The sequence below is a fragment of the Netta rufina genome, assembly GCF_964035555.1.
Source record: "Netta rufina genome assembly, chromosome: 11".
Lineage (NCBI taxonomy): Eukaryota > Metazoa > Chordata > Aves > Anseriformes > Anatidae > Netta > Netta rufina.
In genome coordinates this window covers 13,780,000-13,802,598 of record NC_140134.1, presented here as the reverse complement: position 1 = coordinate 13,802,598, position 22,599 = coordinate 13,780,000, and the positions used below count along the sequence as shown (strand labels likewise).

At 42.4% G+C, this 22,599-nt stretch overlaps 2 protein-coding genes across 2 annotated transcripts; one reads left to right on the top strand and one right to left on the bottom strand.

Moving 5' to 3' along the window:
• Positions 1-1,656: 1,656 nt before the first annotated feature.
• MESD (mesoderm development LRP chaperone) lies at positions 1,657-10,052 on the bottom strand. Its single transcript, XM_084293713.1, has 3 exons — positions 9,855-10,052; positions 5,134-5,366; positions 1,657-4,393 (listed from the first exon to the last, which is right to left on the bottom strand). Exons 1-3 carry the CDS (start codon positions 10,017-10,019, stop codon positions 4,129-4,131), a joined length of 663 nt encoding a protein of 220 aa, XP_084149839.1. The 5' UTR covers positions 10,020-10,052; the 3' UTR covers positions 1,657-4,128.
• Positions 10,053-19,244: 9,192 nt separating this feature from the next.
• On the top strand, positions 19,245-22,342 carry TLNRD1 (talin rod domain containing 1). Its single transcript, XM_084293392.1, has one exon. The coding sequence runs from the start codon at positions 20,478-20,480 to the stop codon at positions 21,546-21,548; it is 1,071 nt and encodes a 356-aa protein (XP_084149518.1). The 5' UTR covers positions 19,245-20,477; the 3' UTR covers positions 21,549-22,342.
• Positions 22,343-22,599: the final 257 nt, after the last annotated feature.

Genomic DNA, 22,599 nt, shown 5'->3' with positions numbered 1-22,599 from the left:
CTCCTTAAATAGGAAAGGAAATGAGCCACAGAAAAACTGGAAATACATGTAATTCCCAAGCCTTACCATAAAGCCCAAGAGAACAGTGGCCAAATATCAAACAAAAAATAGGCTGTTCCATATCTTAATGGAATGATATTTTAATTTATGATTTCCTTTTTGAAAGAAAATTGAAAGAGTTTAAAAGCAGTCACAGGAATGTGGGGGTCTTTTTGAAGCCAAAGCTGACCTGACTTTTCAGAGAAGAGAAATGCTTTGAGAAGTGAGTATCGGAAGTCCTGTTGGCTGGGAAACTTCTAAGTGTGTCATAACGGACTTGGAGATGGAATTTTAAAAATGTGTCCTTCACCTACAATCAAGTGCAAGAATGGTGCTAGAGACAAACTGAAAGCTGCAATGTGAACTACAAATCCTACACATCTTTTGCTAGCAGGAAAAAGACTGCAGCAGATAGCGATAAAAGACTGGTAATAGGCACGCTTTTATATTAAACTGATGGCACTGAACTTTATTACATTGTTTTGTGTAAACCTTAGCAATGTAGTCAGGTCTACACCTGGAATTCTCCTCTTTTTAAAATCAATGTTTACACTGCTTGCATCTCCTAAATACGATGTAGTCTTTGGTGTTCTGTTCTAAATTCAACCATCAGGATTCAACTGTTGCATATGCTTCTCTCAGGTCTTCCAGGTCCTTGTCCTGGTAATTTAAATGTCAGCTTCCTTCCTTACTTTGCTTGATGATGTTAAGCACCCAAGAATACAAATTGCCCTTATTCTCTTCTAGCTAGGAATTTTAATTGGAAAAAAAAATAAAAAACAAAACAAAACACAAAGTGGAACACACAAGGCAAACAGTATACATTAGGATTATCTTGAAAAAGAAAACAGATATTCATTCCAATATTTTAACAGACAAAATATTGTCAACTGGAAATGTTTTACAAAATGCACATTGTGTGTGGTACCACTGTCAAACTTTTTTTTTTTTTTTTTTCTGAGAAGGGCAGCTGGATTAAAATATAACAATAACCTTGAAAATATAACAACACTAGAACAGAGAAATAACTAAATGGAGTAGAGAAAAACAGCAGAAGTTTAGCTGTCAGGACAGTAGATGTTTTTCCATGTACCTCTGTGTAGAACTTAATAAGAAGGCAAGCACAAGGAGATCTGTAATCACTAACCTACTTGTTGAACTTCATTGTAAAGGCTGTATCTTTTGCCGGCATGTAGAGCCACAAAAAGCTGTTGTTGGAAGGCTGGTGAGACTTGAATGCACAACACTGTACAGTGAAAAACAGCATTTGCTGGGTTACTTCTAGAACATTAACAACCTCAAATGACTTTTTGAAGATATTTTTATACTTATCTATAATACTGTCTTTGGGTCTCTTAAATGAATAGAAAATAACATTGATTATGTAGCACTGCACCAGTACAAGTGCTAGGATCCCAAAGAGTTTTGAAAGGGAACATTAAATGTTTTGGAGTAGAATTATGAACTGTGATATTGGAGAAAGACTGCGTGGTGATTAAGTTACTTCCAGATGACCACATTACACTTAATAGCATATTTATTCATTTGTTGGCTATAAAGCATGGGTGGCAGAGGGCAGGGGGAGAAGAGAGAAGGAAAACGCAAGACAAAGTCTACTTGAAGACATTTTTTTTGTATTTTATATGAGAAAAAAAAAAAAAAAAACACCGAGTCAAACACCAGAATACCTAGCAAAATCTTTAAAAAACCAAGAGAAACAAACAAACAAAAAAAATGAAGTGAGCTATGTGGTACAGAACATGCCTACATTTGGCAAATTCAAATTAATCACTCAAAAGCAAATGATGGGCCAATTGGCTGGTCGAATTTCAAAGCTGGTCTCTCCCAGTTCTTTTAACTTGAAGGGAAGAGACCCAGCCTACTGTAAACACTGATTTATGAATGATTAAAACAAGTGTCTGTTCTCAGAAGTTGGGCTAGAGTTGTAGGGTAGTATTTGTCCCCTCTCCTTAGCATATTTGATTCTATATTATCCATTATTTTGTATTGCTTAATTATTCAGCTCAGGAAAAAAAAAAACAAACACAGTTTGATCAAAAAGTAGTCGTATGCTTATGCTTTGTAACATTAGGAAAACTACGGAACATTTCCACACATTTCTGATGGTAATCTGATTTGTCATCTCTATATTACAGATTTATGTTGTAAAAAGACAAAAACATGGTCAACGTCATATTTACAGTTTTGTTTGAATTATGTTCATCTTTTGAGAAGCAATATTCTTTAAAAAAAGGGAGGTACAAAACCAGAAAAAAAAAAAATGATCAGTTAATTATGAACAAGAAACAGATTACACATCTCTCCCCAGTGCAATATCCAAGTATCTACAGAGACTTATCTCAACTCTGCCACGTTTTTGGATTAACAGTAGTATATAAAAGTTAAACCTGAAGAAATACATGATTTTCAGTTTTCCAACAATTCTTTAGTGAAGTGTGGTAGGAAAGGTTTATTTAATACTCAATACAAATGCCATTGAAAGTAAATAAAAATGATCACCTGGAACTTCCATCGACATCATTCAGTCCTTACAAGTAACTACAGAAACCAAAGATGGGTTAGTTTCTCCCCAGGTATCTATCTAAATGTATTGTTATTTAAAAGGTTTTACTACTCAATGAAACAGTAAGTTTAGCCACATAATTTATTTTGGAACAAGCACTCAGTAAGTCACAGTTTCGCACTTTTGATGTTGGAAGTATTCCACAAAATCAACCATTATGGTTCAATTAGGACCTTTCATCCAAAACACTTGGATATTAGCACCTTAAAAAAAAGTCAAAGCAACATTATCTTAGTACTACTGAATGAAGACAATTAATACTGTGCTAATACTCTGGAAAACAATAAACAATGTGGAAAAAAAAACTCGGTGCGTTTAGTCCTTAACACATAGTAAGGGATAAAGGAAATGCAACTCTAAGCCATGCATTCAACGGAATACAGTTTGCATTATCATTAAACCTTCCTAATTACATAAAGTCTTTCAAGAAGAAATCAGACTTGCTCGCAAATATCAATCTTCATAGCATTTAAATCAATGTTCATTTACAGTCAACCATGTCATTCAGGAATCTACCAAAAAAAATTAAAAAAAAATCACCATGATCTGGTTATTAGACATCATTAATTGGTACGTCTATTTCATGTGTACCTCTCTATTGAAACTAGTGTTTTTTCAAAGATTTAAGCAAACCCTTAGCAAAACAAATTAATTTGAGTTAAGGTTGTATCTGCTCACTCACTGTCAAGATAATGGGGCATATGTAGCATTTGCATTGGTGGGCACAGTTCTTTGGCAGCAGTAGCAACGTGAATGCCATGAATCTGACTTTTCCTTTCACCCTGACACCGTACCTGTTGTTGGTGTTGTAATTCCATTAACCTCAACAGCATCAATTCTGATGGGTACGGAATCTCTTTTGTACTGATTTGGAGTGCATTAGTTGAGGATGTACCTAGCTTCTATTACTTCTAAGCGCTCCTGTGCATTCTTGGTAATGGACAGAAGAGTTTTTGTTTATTGTAAAGAAAGGCAGTCCACTCAGACATGTCCTAAACCCTGTAATTTCAGGCACCTTTGGCCACTGTAACACTGTTCTCTGCAATTTCAGCCAGTTTTGCAAACTAAGCCTGGCAAACTGGCTTCCCAAAGTATCTTTTAGAAATGAACTCTGCTACCTAAGAGCAACAATGAATGAATGACCAACTTGCATACCCATGACAGACAGCAGCTACTACAGGTAAACACGGGTGTATTCTGAGACAGTATTTCTTCCCTTTCACTTAAGTTTGTAATGTTAGACACAGATTTTCATGTTAACTTTGAACAACAACAAAAGCATGAAGAATTACAAACCAGTCAGTTGCCGGTATTAAACATTACCTTTCCCGTAACTAAACAAATGGCCAACATTAATAAGTAAACCGTTGTATTTCAACATAGAAGTCTTTTAACCTCAGTAATGTCTGCTTCCTTCCTTCCCCCCAGTAAAGCCAGAAATTGTACAGAAACTCGCTTCCCTTCAAGGAACAGCAGAGCAGTATTCAGTCTGGTTAATGCGACTGTCATAGATCATCTCTCTGCTTGGTTGCTCGGTTGTCCTCTTTGCTGCTTTTAGATTTCTTGTCTGCATCTTTTTTCTTCTTTGCTTTTTCAGGTTTTGTTTTGTTTTTTCCTTTCTCACTTTCATCTGCTCCTTTGCCAGGATAAACCTGGCCTTCCAAAGTAACATCCGCACACCTTTCTTGACTTATCAGAAAGTCTTTGATCTCCCAGGCATAACCACCATCACGCAGCATAAAGATTGCACGATTTGAGCCAACAATGAACCTAGAGGAAAGATACATATTTTTTCCAGTTAGCTCTGTGCCTTTCCAGTGCTAAAATATTTTGTTTAATTCAGAGCATTCCAAGATAGACATCAATTTAAAAGCAAGAAATTGGTCTTGTTTTTGTTGTTGCTTGGGTATGAGGATGAGAACATTTTACTAGCACACACATGAATAAAAAGTATTAAGCTTACAAACAACTAAGTAGGAGACTATGTAGAAAACTCTAGAACTAATTTGACACTATACAGAGTCTACTAATGGACATTAAATCTGTTTCATGGTCTCACTGCAACCCTTCTCAGTCTCAATTCAAGAGTGCAACATTCCTCTGCTTCAAAACCATCCTCTTTCTCAGATAAAAATCTCATTTTTAGCCAGGGCAACAAAAAGCCTTTTGTGGTTACAAGTTTTCCAAGTGTGATGTTTTCCATCAACACATAAGGCAAACTATTGCAGCTAAAACTGATAAATAGCTGAACCATAATGAGATAAAAAGAAGCTAGGCTATATACACATCGTGAGTAAGTGTTAAAAAGATCTATGCGCCACACTAGAATTTTTCCAGAGTGACTTAGAAGAAAAACAAAATTGTATGTAAACTGATGCAGAAACAAAGCAAGAGTGAGGATCGATGGAGCTAGCGAAGAGCACAGGATGAACAACCAAAAATATTTTCAGGAATAAAGAAATAAGAGCTCTGTAAAAGCAAAAACCTCATCCTTGTGTACAACAGCTTACCTTTGTACATCATAGTTTGCGTTGAAGAGACTGCCCTGCCACAAGCTGGTAATTTCTTCTGTCTCCTTTTCTGTGGGATTTCCTGACACAGTGACAAACATCATCAGAGTCTTCCCCTTTTTCGTCAGTTTCAGGATACTTTCAGGCTTGCCTGGATCAATTTTTGAGAAATCTATTGGTGCTGGAGGCCTCTTGTGTTCAGGAAGATCCCCCTCTTCAATGTCGTCATCTTTCTGTTTTGAAAAGGAAAAGGATAATTTAAAATTACCTGTTCCACAGAACTGTTCTTTTTTTAAAGCTCTCCATTGCTTACAAAGTAACTTTGCTTTGATAGAGACAGTAGTTTAAAAAATGGAGACTCCTGAATAAAAAGAAACATCGAGTTTTGTCTCAGGGTATGTCACTAAGAGTGCTCTTCCCATTTGTAAGCCTCCCCTTGCGATGATGCACATTTTCATACCAACAGGCAGAATCTTATTTTACCATGTACTGAGAAATATTTCAGCCTGATGGCCAATTCAACGCAACTCCATCTTGGTACTTCAAAAATAACCTCTTTTTTCTTCTTTGGAGTTTCATAGGAGTTTACTAAGCAAACAAGACGATCTGAGAAAAAGCTGCACTGAAGAGCCTCACAGACATATAAATAATAATAAAAGCAATGTACAACCAAGGTCAATGCTCAGTTCTGGGAACTTTGCCATTAATGAGAATTTCATTTTCCTCACTATAGTCTTTAAACAAATAAAAGAATTCAGAATTTCAATGCTCAAGTCATAAGAAAACTTTTATTAAAGGTTTCATGATTTTTCTAACACACAGATGAAGAGAATTTCACTTTCTGACAACATAATCACCAAGACATTGTTAGATAAAAGAAAAAAAGAAATTATTAATGCTTCCGCTGACGTTGACAGGCATTTAAATATTTGGAAAGGCAGAATTCAAACTACTGCCCCTTGAAAAAGCTCCCAATACAGATGATTGAGTACAGTGACAACTTACATTAAGCCACAATTTGATTCTTAACAGTATTTATACTACAGAAATAAAAAAAAAAGGAAAAAAAAGAAATCAGAAATCTTATACTGGCATTCACCCAAGCACTAGTAAATCTGTGGGAATTAAGGTAGATATTTTAGGTGTTGTTTTGACTTCAAACATTTAGCAAAAATATCCATTGCTCCATTAGGCATGTGAACTGCAGAAGTATCTAGAGATATTCCCCCTTCGGAAGCCTCTGAGGTCAGGAGCCCAGCTTAATTTTTAGAGCTCCATATGCATTACTTTCTCATTTCTGTCTGTGCGTATAAACTCCCACAACACCCTCACACTACAGGGAGTGTCCCCTATCCTTTAAAGGTTAAGGTTTCATACAAGCGACCTACACTCTTTTCCCATCTCCATTACATACAATGTGCTGTCTTTCTGGCAGGGGACTTCAAAATTTAATTACTATAGAAGGAGATTTGTAAATTACTTACATTTCATCCCTCCTTTCCTTACTAATTACATATCTGTTTCAATTTTTCAAGTCTGAAGCACGCTTTTAAGTAGTTTGCATGCCTTTGACATTTCCACATTAAGTGAACTGGGAGCAAAGGAGAGGCCTAGGAAAGTCCCGCTGCTGTCACTAAGTGGGACAAGGCTTATTGTAGAGGAAGCCAGAAATCACTTGTATTTGTAAAGTATTTTTGAAGTACAAGATCTTACATGATTGAATGAAAAATGTTCTTCAGAAGTAAGAGCAAATTAAACCTTACTTCATACCAGTTTGGCTAGTGCAAAACCAACTTATTTCATAGTTTTGAAAGGGAAAGGCAGAAACAAGTGTTTGCAAATACTCCTTATACAATACAGAAATTGACTTCAGCTTTAGTGACAGCCCAACCTGGGAATATATATTACCTGTTTTTTTCCCTTAACAATTCAACTGAATGTTCATAAAACACTATTACTGCAGTTTCAGTAGAAACATTATAAGAAGCAGTCAAAAGTTCCCCTACATGCTACTTCTTTTCTTGGTGATCTTGTACAGAACATCGCACTATTTTGTATTTATAAAGCTATCTACAAAGTAAAGACAGAAAAGTGTAAGCTTTTGCTTTGAAATGTCCAACAGATTTATTAATGTATACTCTAACATGAGGTGTCAGACGGAAAGCTTTGCATAGATACAGTCACAACTATATATTCCTTCTTTCTTTGTCCTCCCTTCAGTTCACATTCTTGTACCTTTCTCATCAACTTCCTGTATCTTTATTTTTAAAAATATCAGCAACAAATGCCACCTAATTCCATAGCCTATTAAATACTCATAGCTCAGAGTCAAACCTTAGAAACCCTGAAGCTTATAGCAACAGCAGACTGTTTGGAAGAATGACATTTTAGCAACAGAAGAACCTCCAGACGAGATTTCTCAGTTCTGTTTCCAGCTCCTCTGGACTCAAGGCTGCGGGAGAGTCCCTTACCACACGGGAAATCCCTGGGTGGCACACACCAAGCCCATTTTTCCTACCCTATTTCTTCTCTACCAAAAACAATGGCTAAGTACACCAAATGCTGACAAATCTTAGTTCATTCACTGATCCCTGTGGGGGTAGAAAGGCACCAAAATTAAAATCTGCAAGCTGTCAAAATTAAAATCCTTTAACTTTTCAAACTTTGGCAAGCCTGCTTTATTTCAACCCATTGACCTTAAAAGTTTGAAAAGATCTTAGTAGTAACTTTGCCCCCTCAGGCTTTAGTGGTATCAAAACAAGCTTCAAAAATGCTGAAGATTACAATGAAATCTCTAATGAATGTTCGTAAGGAAATATTACTTATCTATCTGCAGTTAATATAAGCAGAAATTTTTAAAACGGTCTCACAAGTAAGAAAGCAGGATGCAAGAAGACAGAGCTCATACTTTTAAGCTCTAGTTGACATTCTGCAGCTGAGCTGTTGAAGCAAAATCCTTTTCTTCTCTCCCCATGCTCATTCCCCACCAGATCATGCTATGTTCACTAGGCAGCCACACACATTGTGCCAGTACCTTGCCAGGCTTGTGGCTGACCCCAGGGATGCTGAGACCACCATCCTCCAGTGATTCTGTGCTGACTGCCATGGGAATATAGAATATTAAGAATCATCTCACTCAGCTGAAACTAAGGAAACTTGATTCTGTACAGCTCTGCGCCCTGTGCCCCCTCACTCCCGAGCATAATTCTTGCTCTTATCCACATTCATAATGGCTTCTTTGTTTCTCTCATCCCCACCCCATCAAGCCCATTCTCGGCCTTTCTTCTTTATTTGCCACCCCACTCTCAAGTCTTTCATGTTCCCCACATCTGCCCTAACTTCTCTCGGGGGAAATGCCATACAGCTGACCATCCAGCAGACCACATAATCAGTAATTGTTGAGCCCCTGCTTCAGTAAGATTTTTTTCTTCTATGGCCCTGGCTGTACACGCATCTCCTCAGCGGCAACGCCAACCTGAGCTGCAAACTCTCCAGCTGCTCAGCCACATCTGCATGCAGCATGGCTGCAAGCATTCGCGCAGCACATGGTGAACTGGATCAGAGTCCTGCTCTAGCAAAAGAGATAAAACCAGAACAGCTTCCTGACCCTACTTACCACACAGCTGGAACAGAACACGAAGCCAAAGAGTCCCAAAGGCAGTAGCTTGCGTCTCCCTTTCACCAAACTACTAATTCACAAACTCAGCCATGCTTATTGTTTATGATTTTTCCTACTATGCCGAACTTGCTTGAATTTGCCCACTACTATCATTTAAGATGACATTTTAGCACCTGGGACTATCTGGTCCTTGGATGATAACACTAACAGAAGGTGAACTTTGGGCTTTTTACATCATTTAATTTAAATTTTAACTCAATTTTCTAAGAAACTGCCTTTCTGAAGGCGGAGAGACACAGTAACATTTCATGGGAACAAGGAGTCCCCAACCAGCCAAGTGGTTCCAAGGCAGGCACCCCTACTTCTCAGAGAAGTTACTGCATCCGGATTACGAATACAAACCCTACTTCTTCATTTTGACTTGCAGCAGTCACTGGCATTGCATGAGACAGAAGCTCTCCTCCAGTTTTTGTGCAGAATGTTCTGGAGAACAGCCTCACGAGTAAAAACAAGGCACGAGTGCTCTGGCATTTATCAGAAGATGACAGAACACAAAAATAAACAGAGAAGTGAGCAGTAGCACAACAACCACATGGAGAAATGAGTGGAGAGGAACTGTCCAAAGCGACCTGTCAAAGAAAGTTCAGGTGGCGGGCTGATGCGGATGGAGGGCAGAGAGATGAAATTAGAAAACACCATTATAATGAGGGGTGGCAGGGAAGGGAAAACACAACCCACGAAAGACAAACAGACAAAACCCAACGATATAACCCCTCTGTAAAGGTGGAATGGACATCCCTCTTGCTATTCAACCTTCACTCACGAAATCCTTATCGCTCAACGTTGCCAATCGCTGGCATCGCACCGCCTGCGAGCCTCTGCTGCCGAGGTCGTTCCCCAGCCGCGTGTCGGGGCTGGTGGCGCTGGGCAGAGGGCGGCTGGAGGTGCCCGGGCTGAGGGCAGCACCCAAGGGACCCGCTCAGCCCGGCGGTGCCCCCTCATGGGACACAAACCAACCCCAGCCGCCCGAAAGCCACCGAGCATCCATCCCTCCCTTCTCCCTTCCTCCCGCACGCTCCGGGCGCCCAACCCCTCGCCGCACCTCCCACTGCTCCAGCAGCCGGGCCATATCCGCATCGTTGTAATCCCGAATGTCCTTCTTCTTAGCCGGCCCCGCCCGACGCTTCCCCTCCGCCTCGCCGGCCCGGGCGGCCGCACAGAGCCACAGCGCCAGGCCCAGCAGGGCCCAGCGAGCGGCCGCCGCCATCTTGTGCCGGAGCTCGCAGCCGCGGGAGGGCGGCCCCGGCTGCTGGCAGAGGCGGGGGCCGGGGAGGGGAAGGAGAAGAAGGAGGAGCTGGAACGGGAGACCGGAGCGAGAGGCACCGGGGGACACCGGGGGTGGGCTGAAGGGGGAGCGGCAGCCCCCCAGCGACATGTCGGCAGCCGGGATACAGCCCCAGGGTACACGGAGCTGCAAGTGGAAGCTCGACCGTGGTTTTACAAACGTAGGGCTGGGCAGCGCCCGAGGTCCTCCCGCTTCATCCTTCTTTAAAGCAGGACGAGGAGGATCTGTGTCCGCTGGTCTGTGGGATAGGAACCGGACCCACTGCACTGAGTCTCTAAACTAGTGAATTAATATCACAGCGATATCAGTTTTTTCTAATAGACGTCTAAAAATAAAGCTGCTTTGTTATTAAAATAATATCCCACAGCATCTGACCACCACCAAAAAGAAAGCGGTAGGCTTTTTCTTTGTAACTCCACTTTTCCATTATCCAAAACAAAATGAATTATACAAATGAATGTCTGTATAGGCATACTTAACTCTTCGGTCTTCATTTTTTTCCTCATACAGGTGATTTTAATCATAAATAGCACCATCTTCTATTTAATTATTTATTTTATGTGGACTCCAGTAAGTTTAAACTTGGGAATATGAGGAAACATCAGAGCAGCTGTTACTGGCGATATTTGGGCCAGGCTGATTAGCTACTGGGATGCTCTTCCATTCACGCACAGGGCAATGGAACCAGTTCAGAGCAAACATCCCAGCCCTAATTCTGTCACTGCATATAGTCCTGCAACAAACAGGAGCCCGTTGTGCTAATGGGCACAGCATGCAGAACAGAAGCAGTCAGTAGGCATCTGGGGCATGGGTTCAGGAGGCTTTCCGAATCCAGGACTAACTCCTGACCTGATACAAATCCATAAAAATCCTGTAGCTTGTGAACTTCTGGCAGACGTGCCACACGAAGCAGCAGCAGCTTGCCAAGCACACATGCAGTATGAGAAACTGGAGTCTCCAGGACTTAGCAGGCAGCAGAGGATGTGGGATCCAAGATTGCAGTGCCCTGATAAGCAACCAGCCTGGTCTGCAACCTCCATCCTGAGGGTTATTGTTTTATAAAATTTCAGAAATACTACTGAGTGTGCCTGAGAAACAGGAAGCTGTTAGACCGTAGCTATTCATGGGGCTTGTTAAATGTACAGTAACTGGAGCAGGGTTTTAGTCAAGTACCTCTCACAAAGCTGTCCAGTAAGTCACTAATGAGCACATTTGCTTGGTGATTTCTCATAGTTTCCTGATATTCGTTATATTTAATATCAGATTGCCCTGATTAATGAGGTTTTACTAAAGTATGTTCCTGCTTACTTTGTTATTACTGGATCAGACCTACATTCACTGAGGGAAAAAAAAAAAAAAGACTACAGATTCAAATTTGGAATGTTAGACTTGCAGCATAAAATGTATTTTTACTTAATTTCTACTGGGAAATATTTTCTTCAACTGTTTTTTCTTACTGGAACAACCCAGCCAACTTTGACTTTCTTTAATATCTGGTGCTACGTTCACATGTGGATCTCAAAAGCAATGCAATTTCCTTTGCTGAGTGAACAATAAGTTCAGTATATCAAGCATTGCACCAAACAACCCTATGCATTTCTTTTTTAAATGAATGCTTTTATATGCATGGCAGGGAGATACTTTTCGTGCTTGTCTTTGAACTTGCAACTATCAGGCAGAATTCTGTGTCCAGGAAGAACTTTCTCAAAACATATACGTTCCGTGGAGTCACCTGCAGGACAAACACCTATTCATACTCTTTGTACTCCGCTGTTCTTTCCCATACATGAAACAAAAGCCATGCAGCTATACATTCATATCACTGACAGAAAAAAAAAATAAATGGCTTTTTTTTTTTTTTTTTTAGTGAAACAGGCTGTGTTTGGTTCAGGGTAGCTATAGAGTCATACAAATAGGCTTTTCATAGTTTAAGCACTCTCATATTCCTTAACAACTTTTATAGTCCTAGAGGCTAACGCTACTATAATTACAATACAAAGCATACCTGATAATAAATAGCTACTGCTATTATAGATTGCAAATGCAAGGTGCTTAATGACCTATCTGGTAGCTTAAAGTCTCATCTAGTCATGCCACGGGAAGTCTCAAGCTGTGAATATCATTTCAACTTCCGCAAAACACAAATTTTATTACTAGTGTTTTCAATTACAAAGTTATACTTTATCAAAAATGCAAATCTACTTCCCCCTCTTGATTTAAAATGTTTTCATTATTAAGTAGGGTTAGGTCAAGTTATAATTTGAGATGATTCAGGATGTCCTAAATTTCTGTTAATGAAGTTTGGGATTCTCTGTCCACCTGTTTTTTTTTTTTTAAATCTAGGCTTCATTTTTTGGAACTATACTTGTGCATAAGGTACTTCCCAATACTGTTATTTCATATAAGTTAGGAGAAGAACATGCATATATTTTGAATTGCCAAAAGCTCTCAAGTCTTTGATGATGGTGGGTTTCCATGTGCAGTTTTCTATCTAAGCATGGATTCTCATTCATCATATTTTACTTTTATTTGCAAATACAGTACAACAGAGATAACACATTGGATCTTACAGCTTTTCCATTGACAGTCACCTTGGAAAAAACAAAGAACTTGAAATCACCAAGAAAAAGGCAGATCCTTCTTGGAAGGACATGCAGACATCTCAGAGCTGAAAAGAAACTAACAGCATCAGAAGATCAACCCTAAGCACGTAGAAGGGTGAAAGAAGATGCAAGAGCTACCTGCTAAACTCTACTAATACAAGAGGATGTTTAGTAGTGGCTCAGGTGAATGAGGTGTTGCAAAAGGCAGCCTTTAAGTGATTGCTTGGAATAGCTAAAATGATTAAGGTCTCACGGACAGATATGCTCTTTATACAGTCAGATAGAAATTACACCTGCTTTTGCACCTACATGGTTAGTAAAGGACAGGCCCAATACTGTGTTAAGTAATACAGAAGACTTGGTCAGTTGCAGATGAAAGAAAATTTGAAGCAACTTTTGAGATGACCCAGCATTCAGAGTACTCTTACTCTATTTAAAAGCATTGTCCTACGTTTTACAGAATGCCAGGGTATTCTGAGTTAATTCCAGTAAAACATTCAAAATTAGTGTTTTCATAGTTCGAATTAGCTTAAGTGCCCTAAATTTTCCCCTGCAGAGACAATCTAATGCATGAGCTCTCATGCAAAGACTGTGCGTTTGTTAATTCAGACTTCTAAATACAGTCACAATCACGGAAAAACTTGAAGAATGAGACACGATTAACATGTTCTTGCTAAAAGCAACAAAATATTTCTAAATCTCAAGAAAAGAAAATATGTTTCTTAACACTGTTACTAGCAGCATAGCAAGCAAAGCATCCAGAAATGCAAAATAATATTTTGCATCCAGAGCAAAATATGAATGATTTAGAATAATTCCAGTCCTCAGATTAATTTCATTAATAAATCAAACACTCACCATCCATTAAGAGAATGCATATTTTTGATCTGGAGCTAATCAGACCTTTAACTTTTGGGTCCAAGTTGAAAAATTCTCCCAAATCAGGGGTCAATTACTATGATTTGAACATAAATTTTTGATTCAGTTATAACCTTGAAATTCAGATTCTAAATTCAGTTTTGACCATATATTTACCACAAAGTTATGTTATTATGTGCATGCGTATTTTATAAAGTAAAACTTAAGAGACTGAATGGAGATGTTTGACAAACAGTATGTTAATTTCATAGCATCACCCATCTGATCAGGTTTGGGGAGGGGGGGATGATGTCTGTCATAGCCAACTGCAATAAAGTTAGACACTGAAATCCTTAAATTCAGGAACACCACAGAACGTTCTTGTCAATACTTGTTTTACCGCAAAGTTTGCTTGAAATCTGTGCTGGTTAAAACTAAGTATTGGTTATGCAATTTAAAGTTACCCTCTTAAGAAACGAATTACATTGAATCAATGTCAAAGAGGAATTTTATACTGTTCCCATAAGAATTCCATTTATGGCCTATTTTCCACACTCTAAGTCAAATTAATTTTGTAGTCCCAATTTAATTTTAGGTTTACAGGTCAGTTTTGGCACCTACATCCAGTGTAAGTAATACATTACACGAACTTCTGATGAATTAAAGGTGTTAGACTCAAACTGGTAACGATCAGCAGCTCCCCTCACAGATTACTCAGGCACAATATAAGAGAAGCGTAGGATCAGAGACTCCTTGCAGTTAGCCTACAAAAACATCTATTAAATCCTCTCATGATATATATTAAAAAGGAAAGGGGGTTAAAAAAGAAAACAAAAACTTCTGTTGAGTATTACAGCTGCAGGACTGAACATATAACCAAAAATGCAATTCAGGAAGGGTGGGCCCTTGCACATTTTGTTCAAAATACGAAGTTCTCCTTTGATCTCAAAAAAAAAAAAACCAAAAAAAAAAACAGAGCTAAAGGCCTGAAAGGACGGTCTGGGATTCCTGTTTATGCTTAGACCACTCTTACCAATGGCATTTACTACTCTTCCATTACGTGCTTCTGAGTTTCAAGCCAATTGATCTACAAACCTGTACCTGTACATGAGACCATGACGCAGAAAGCCATGACTGGCTCTGTCAGCATAAAACATGGCACAACCTTCCATTCTGCAAAAACATAAGTTTTGCAGCTGCATTTTCCTTTTACATAAAAACCTGTCTCTTTACCACATCAATGTATTAAAAATCCATATTTACAGCAGGGGACAAGCAATCAATTATATATGATAAGTGGTGAAAACAACAGTGAGATAAACAGTGAATAAAGAGAGGAAAAAATAATACCCGTATTATCTTTCTGTTGCAGCAGCAGGAGCTAAGCAGTATTTCAGACATGAATTAGATACTTATATTACCCTATTTAATTTTTTTCCTTACCTCAGATACTGTGTTTTTAACTATGCCATACAAAGGAAAAAGAAGCATCAAAACACCAAGTTTAAGTCTGTTTGTGAAAATCTACGTATTATTCTAAAAGTTACTTATTTATATACAAAATCATTTTCAAAGAGAATCAAACAAAACTTGTGTGCCTGCAATTTGAGGTCGCAAGTGATCAGTTAACTACTCCTCCAGATCTCAGACTGTCTTTTTTTGCTCCACGCAGACCAGGTCTCAGGTTGCATCCCTGGTGTAACAACCATGATTACCTCTGCAGATCTGAGACAGACCCAGACATTGCAGGTTTAATCTCTCACAAAGCAGCAACAGTAAGTTCTGACCACAAAACACTTACTTAGCACCAAACCATTTAAGACAAAAGAGATCTTAAAAACAATAAACCAGTCAACGCGCTTGCCTTTCCTTCTGTCTGTCTTACTGTTCCATTGCTGGCAATAAAGGAAGGCCCAGCTCCTTTTGCAAAGTCGTGCTCTGTGTTAAATTATTTCCTTTGTCAGCCTCTGCCAACGCTATCCTCCTCTCATTTCTAGTTCTCAGCCTGACAAGACAGCTGCATCCCTCGGAATTGGAGCTATCATCTTGTAATTACCACCTCATGGGTTTAGTCACATACAGCTGACACAGGGGAACCGCTGAATTACCTCTTATTCCTTCATCAGCTAGCTCCCCATTACGTTAGATCAATACATCCATACAGGACAGTAATATAAAGTAGTGAAACCCATTCTATAGTAACTTCCTCTCACCAACCAGGCCACATACAGCGTTCATAAAATTATTACAACTTGGTATTTTTCTTCAGCTATTACTCAACATTGGCTACTGCAGCAAAAAATCAATTTCTCCATCACAAAAAAAAAAAAAAAAAAAAGATTTTACTAAGCAATAAAAGCACCAAGTCGTTGTCAGATGATTCAAGAAAGCAGACTTTGACCTCCAGTTTTTGTTGTATGAAGCACAATGCAAAATAAGGATCAATGTGATGAAAGAGTTCTCACAAGTAAGCCAATCTTCTGTACACTATTAAGCCACACTAAAAAGCCTTTTAATCTCTTGTATCTGACAATGCCTGCTGTTTTCAGCCCCACAGTGTTATTTCATTCAGGGTCTGTCAGTGGAATCTTTTTAAAGCCAAGCATGGCTACCTGATTATCATGTCTCCTAAGACTGTACACTAATTCACAGAGCTGCCAAAGTCCTGCAGGATGCTTTTGGACTCAGCAGCCATGAAATCAAGCAGGTATGTACAAATCCTCCTCGAAAGAGATGTGCCAAGGACTTGGTATATAAGCACCCCAAAAATCACCCAGTAAAATTTACAGCCTAAACAATACAGATACATCTACTGGACTTTTAAAGCATGTAGCTAGCTGATCCACAATCCTTCTCAAATTACTGGACCCAAGAGAATCTGTCCTCAAAGCTCCCTTTTACAGTAAGACTATGTGTTTACAGTCAAATAATGGCCTGCAAATTGTACAAAAATAATGGAAGGAAGTACCTTTTCACTGGTGTTGCTATATGGGGAGCGGGAGAGAAGCAGTTAGTTTATGTACTGAAGACAAAGCCTGCATGGTTCCTAACCCTGTTCTTCCCTGTTCCTTTGAGCATATACAGAAACTTTTTATTTTTTCCTTAAATGATGTGCACCCTGTTCACCGACACCTTTCAGAGTTATGTTCACCCAGCCACATACTCAGGTGCCAAAATAGTCAAGGATTTATTCCACTGAATAATAACAAACCTAAAAACAAACAAACAAAAATAAAACCAAAACAGACTACCTGTGATCTTGAACCTAGCTGGGCGAGGCATACTCATGAAGCAACAATGACATCTGTAGGAAGGATTCAACAGGTAGCCAAAAGGAATAGCTGGGTGTCTCTTCATTACACATTTCATATGCAAAAGAGCTGAATACCCAAGGCTTCTACTGGAGGAAAATGACATTTGGTAAGAGACTTGGAGACAAGCAAGTGACCAACAAAAACAATCACCACTTTTGCACCTTGCTAATGCTGTGGATGGTTAGCAGTACCTCAGTCTTGTGGACAAATTAAGGGAGCTCAGAGAATACTTGCTTTATATTAAAGGAGTTATGAACTGCTTTGGTGGCCCTTTCATCTTCTAGAATTGCCATGGGTGGAGGCCTCACTGTATTTCTGATGGGGGCAGCAGGGACAAAGACTATGGATGAGCTGCAACAGAAAGTGTCCACACCAAGGATGTCTCCTCTTCGTCCTGGGGGAATGGCACCATGTGGAGAATCATAGTGGCAGCATCTAAAAATGGAAGAGATTATTAGGTCATTTAACAACTTTTCTAGCCAGGGGTAAGAACTAAGGTTTCTAAAATGAAATTTTCAAATCCTCATTAAATGTAGTCACTACTCATTAAAAGAAAGTAGGTTAATATTTGTATGAAAGGCATTCCTCGTGCTACGTAATATCCCACTGCCTCACTAAGGACATATCTGGAAATATTTTGAAATACAATTCAGCTGGCTTCTGCTGCCCATTGATTTTTATTTGTCAGAGTATTCTGAAATCATTCCTATTTATAGTTTTGAAAATGAGTTGTTGGCCATAAACCAAAATTGTTTAGGCCCAAATCATGACCTCCCTTTAAACTGCTATAATGTGACCTAAGTAAACAGAACTTCCCTCACACTGCTGCTGTGAGGGGTGGGTGGAGAACTGCCGAATTTTGGACGCACCCAAAACTGCCTATCTGCCCCTTCCCTCAAGCCTGGCTCTACAGCAAGGGTTCCCCTCCACCCCCCAAAAAGCACACATCCTGTTAACCCTACCACTTCCAGAACTGGAGGCATCCTGCTCACGTCCCTCCCTGCCAGTGAGCAGAGAAGGCCAAGGGTTCCTCCAGGTAACGGGTGAGAAGATGTACAAATAAACTTGCCCGGAGAACGGATGCAATCCATTAGATGGGCTCTGCTTGTGCCAGGACATTACTGGATTTGGCCTGCAAGGGCATTGGCTGTTCCAATTTTCACTTGCATCAAGGTCACTTATACCCCTGCAGAAGTATGAATGTAGCAGGACTTCATCGTAGCTGTGTAAAGTATTTCTGGATTTGTGTTGCCTTCTAAATGTGTTGTAAGTGCCTAGAATTACGAGCCTGAGTTAAAAAGTTAAATCTGATTGAAAGGAACAAAAGAATGTTATTATTTAACTGCAGCAAGATGTGGAACAAATGTAAAATGTGGTTCCAACATGGGCTCTGATTTCTTTTGGGTTACTTTGATAGAGATGTTGCACGACAGCAGAGAATCTCACGTGTGGGACATCACTATTCTCATCATCATTTACCAAATGACATATTCCCCTTGGAAGCATCCCAGGGAACATTAAACCCATCTTCTTAAAACTTGTTCCAGCACAATTAGTAATCTTCCTCTTATTAATAGTTAACAGCATTTACTCAACTGCCTCAGATTTACCGAGCACAACACCTTGCTTTTGACAGAACCAGAGCTACTGGGGCAGTCCTGAACAGAAACATACAGAGGAGAGAGTCCTGTTTTCAAACACTTTCCATACACAAAGTTAGCATTAGTAGGATTATGCTTTCCCACTACATTCTAACCGATGGCATCTTCATACACCGTGACAGCAACACACCGAATTCACTTCCACTGCTTCAAAAAAAAAAGAAAGGGGGGGGGGTGTCAAAACTTGTCTCCAGACCACCGCAAGCTATCGAGGGATGCGTTTACCCGTAAATAAAAAGCTCACGACCCCTTCCACCACGCTTTAGCACCAATTAGCGCTTTATAAACGCTCTCACTCAGGGAGAGCCTCCCCCCGGCTCCGCCACCTTCCCCCGCCGCCCTCCCTCAGGGACGAGCCCGCGCCCCTCACCTCAGGGCGGCGGCGGCGGCTCCTCCGCCTCCCCTCAGCCCCCCTCGGGCCGATCCCGGCCGCCGGCCCCGCTCCGTCCCTTCCTCCCCCGGCCCTCCTTCGCCCCCCGCAGCCCTTCCGAGCCAACACCGGGCTCTCCTCACGCCTTAACGCCGCGGGGGCCGCTGCCGTGGCGGCGGTACGGGCGGTGCCGGCCGCGGCACGGCGCTGCTGCGGCCCCCGGCGGCGGGGAGGAGCGGCGGGGCGGCGGGCGTGGAGCGGGGCGCCGGGGGAAGGGCAGGATTTAAACGAAGGGCGGTGACACCGCACAAAAGATTGCGATAGGCTTAAGTGAGGTTACAGCAAAGGCAACGGGGAGGGTGTGTGGGGGGGGAGAGCCTCCCTCAGAGCCATGCAGCGTCTGGCTGGCAGAGCCGCGGCAGCCGCCTCTTCCCAATAGTTTGTCTCAGAGCCTGAGAAAGGGAATTTAAAAGAAGATCTTCCCCTCCCTTCTCCGCTTTTTTTTTTTTTTTTTTTTTCTTCTTCTTCCTCGGGAGTTGGCGACTCGGCTACAGAACATGGCAGGAGCAGCGCCAGGCCGGGCGGGTTGCGGCATCCGCGGCTGTAGCCCGGAGCCCCCGCCCTTGTTTGCGGGAAGAGCCTAACTCGGGGCGGCGGCGCCCAGTCGGCGGGGCCCGGGCACGAAGCGGGCATGGACCGCGGCGGGGAGCGAGCTGGCGGCGGCCGCGTGAACGCTCGAGGCAGGAAGGAGTGAGGCAGCCGCAGGAGGAAGGCGAACGGATCCCGCCCTCCGCTCCCCCCCAGCACCCGGATCCGGTGGCTTTTTTTTTTTTTTTTCCCCTTTTTTTTTTTTTCTCTCAATTCAGTTCCCCTCTCCTCCCATCCCTTCCCGCGGTCTTAACCCCTACGGTTCCCTCTCCCCTCCTCTCTCCCCCTCCCTCTCCCTTTTCCCTTTCCCTTCTCCCTTCCCCTCCCCGGCAGCCACACCCTCCGCGCCGCTTCCTGCGAGCCGGCGGCGCGGGGCCGCCGGGGGCGGCACATGGTGCGCAGCCGCCGCCCCTCCGGCCCTTGCGAGCCGCTCCCGGCTGCCGCTCGCCCACCTCGGGAGCCCGGGCACGGCGGCGACCCGAGGGGCTGCTCCCTCGCCGCGACTCCCCTCGGCTCCCCCGCTGCTCCGAGGTGCTCCTGAACGAGGGAACTTCGCGCCGGGATCCCCCCTACCACCCCCTCCTCCTCCGTGGTGGAAGGCGAGGGAAGTGCAAGCAGGAGGGGTGAAATAATAACGGCGCTAATAAATTAGCCGCGCCATGCCCGAGCGGGGCCCCGGGGGTCCCGGCGAGCTCCGAGCCGCCGCTGGAGCCTCGTAGGAGCGGAGGCTGGCGCCGGAGCGGTGCGGGAGCCCCGGCGGAGCTCGCCCCCCGCAGCAGCCTGCCCTCGCCTCCCGGCGATTAATGGAATGATGTTGCGGAAAAGGCAGAGCGATCCTGCCGGGCTCAGTCGGGACTGCTCGGGCGGCGGAGGCAGAGGCGGTGGCAGCGGGGTAGCGAGCGGCATGCGAGTACCCCCCCGGCGCTATGGCTAGCGGCGGCTCTGGCAAGTCCAGCAGCGAGGTGTCCGGCGGCGGCGGCGTCCCCAGCAGCGGCTCCGTGCAGAGGAAGAAGCTCGTCTCTATCTGCGACCACTGCAAGATCAAGATGCAACTGGTGGCCGATCTGCTGCTGCTGTCGAGCGAGACCAGGCCGGTGAACACCGAGAGCTTGTCTGTCTTCGGTGAGTCCTTCGAGAAGTGCAGGGACACGATCATTGCCAGGACCAAAGGACTTTCCATCTTGACCCACGACGTCCAGAGCCAGCTCAATATGGGACGCTTCGGGGAGGTGGGGGAAAGCCTGATGGAGATGGGGGAGCTGGTGGTCTCCCTGACCGAATGCTCAGCCCACGCTGCCTACCTGGCTGCAGTGGAGACTCCGGGGGCCCAGCCTGCCATGCCTGGCTTGGTGGATCGCTACAAGGTGACCCGATGTAGGCATGAGGTGGAGCACGGCTGTGGGGTCTTGAAGACCACCCCTCTGGCAGATATGAGCCCTCAGCTCCTGCTGGAGGTTTCCCAGAACATGTCCAAGAACTTGAAATTCCTGACAGACGCCTGTGTGCTGGCCAGTGAGAAATCCAAGGATAAATTTGCGAAGGAGCAGTTCAAACTCAGTGTCAAATGTATGAGCACCAGCGCCTCCGCCCTCTTGGCGTGTGTCAAGGAGGTCAAGACTTCACCCAGTGAGCTGACCAGGAACCGCTGCGTCTTGTTCAGTGGACCTTTGGTGCAGTCTGTCTATGCTCTGGTGGGCTTTGCCACTGAGCCCCAGTTTTTGGGTAAAGCGGCCACCATTAATCCAGAGGGCAAAGCTGTGCAAACTGCTATCCTAGGAGGAGCCATGAGCGTGGTATCTGCTTGTGTGCTCCTGACCCAATGCCTCAGGGATATAGCCCAACACCCCGAAAGTAGCACCAAAATGAGCGATTACAGGGAAAGGTTGAGGAACTCAGCTTGCGCCGTCTCGGATGGTTGCAACCTGTTATCTCAGGCACTAAGAGAAAGATCTTCACCCAGGACTTTACCGCCAGTGAACTCCAATTCTGTGAATTAACCCCCACACCTTCTGTTTAGATCCCAGTCATTGCTAAAGGAAAATAATAGCCCACCTCCTCGCCCCTTTTTTTGTATACCAAAGAATTTGCTTGGATGAGCCCAATCCTTTGATTTCATGTGGTGAAGAAGCAGAACAGCATATTCAAACTATACGTACTAACAAAGGTAGCCACTTTTGGCTTCTTTTATTTTACTTTGAAGTCAAGGAAGTATCTGCAGATAAATGTTCCTTTATTCAACATGGTCTTCACACAAATGGTAACAGCAACTGTTTAAAAGTTTTATATTTGGGGAGGTGGGGGTATCTTAAAAAAAAAAAAAAAAAAGAGAGGAAAAAAATAGCTTTAATCGCGCTGGGTGCGGTTTTTAAAGTTTGTCTTGTCTTGTCTTCCGAAATTTCCCTTCTAAATTTTACTGTTCGGTTGTTCAGGAAAAAGGTTACCTCAGTTCTCACTCATTTAAAAAATGAAAAAAAAAAAACACCACCACATAGATGATGGATGTAGCTACTATTTTGTTTGTTTTTGTTTTGTATGACTTTTTTTTATTTTGCATCAAGTGTTAGGTTAGAAGTGCATTTGGTGTGTAGGAGTGGAAGGACTGGAGGTTGTGATTTTGTTTTCCATGTGTTGATTTCCAAACTGGGGGAAAAGCTACTGTGAGTGTTTAAACAAACAAACAAAAAATTACACTATAACAAAAGTGATTTTTAATTTTTTTTTCCAATGTCAGTTTTTATCTTGCATGTACTGGAGTATTTATTTCATCTATTAAAATGTTATGTTTCTCAGATGTCTTTCTGTGAATCTCTTAATACTTGAATAATTGAACAACCAGGCCTGTTTGCATTGTATGTCATTTTCCCCAGGGAATGGGTGGTACAAATGTAACTGTAGTTCTAGACAGCAGCATACAGGCTTCAATGCAGTTCTTTTATTTTCGTAACTACTGTCCCTCCCCTGGTACCACCCCTCCTCCTTGGGACGGATGTCTCTGATAGAGATACTCTTTAATTGTATTTGTGGAAAGCTGGACAGTGCTGGATGCGC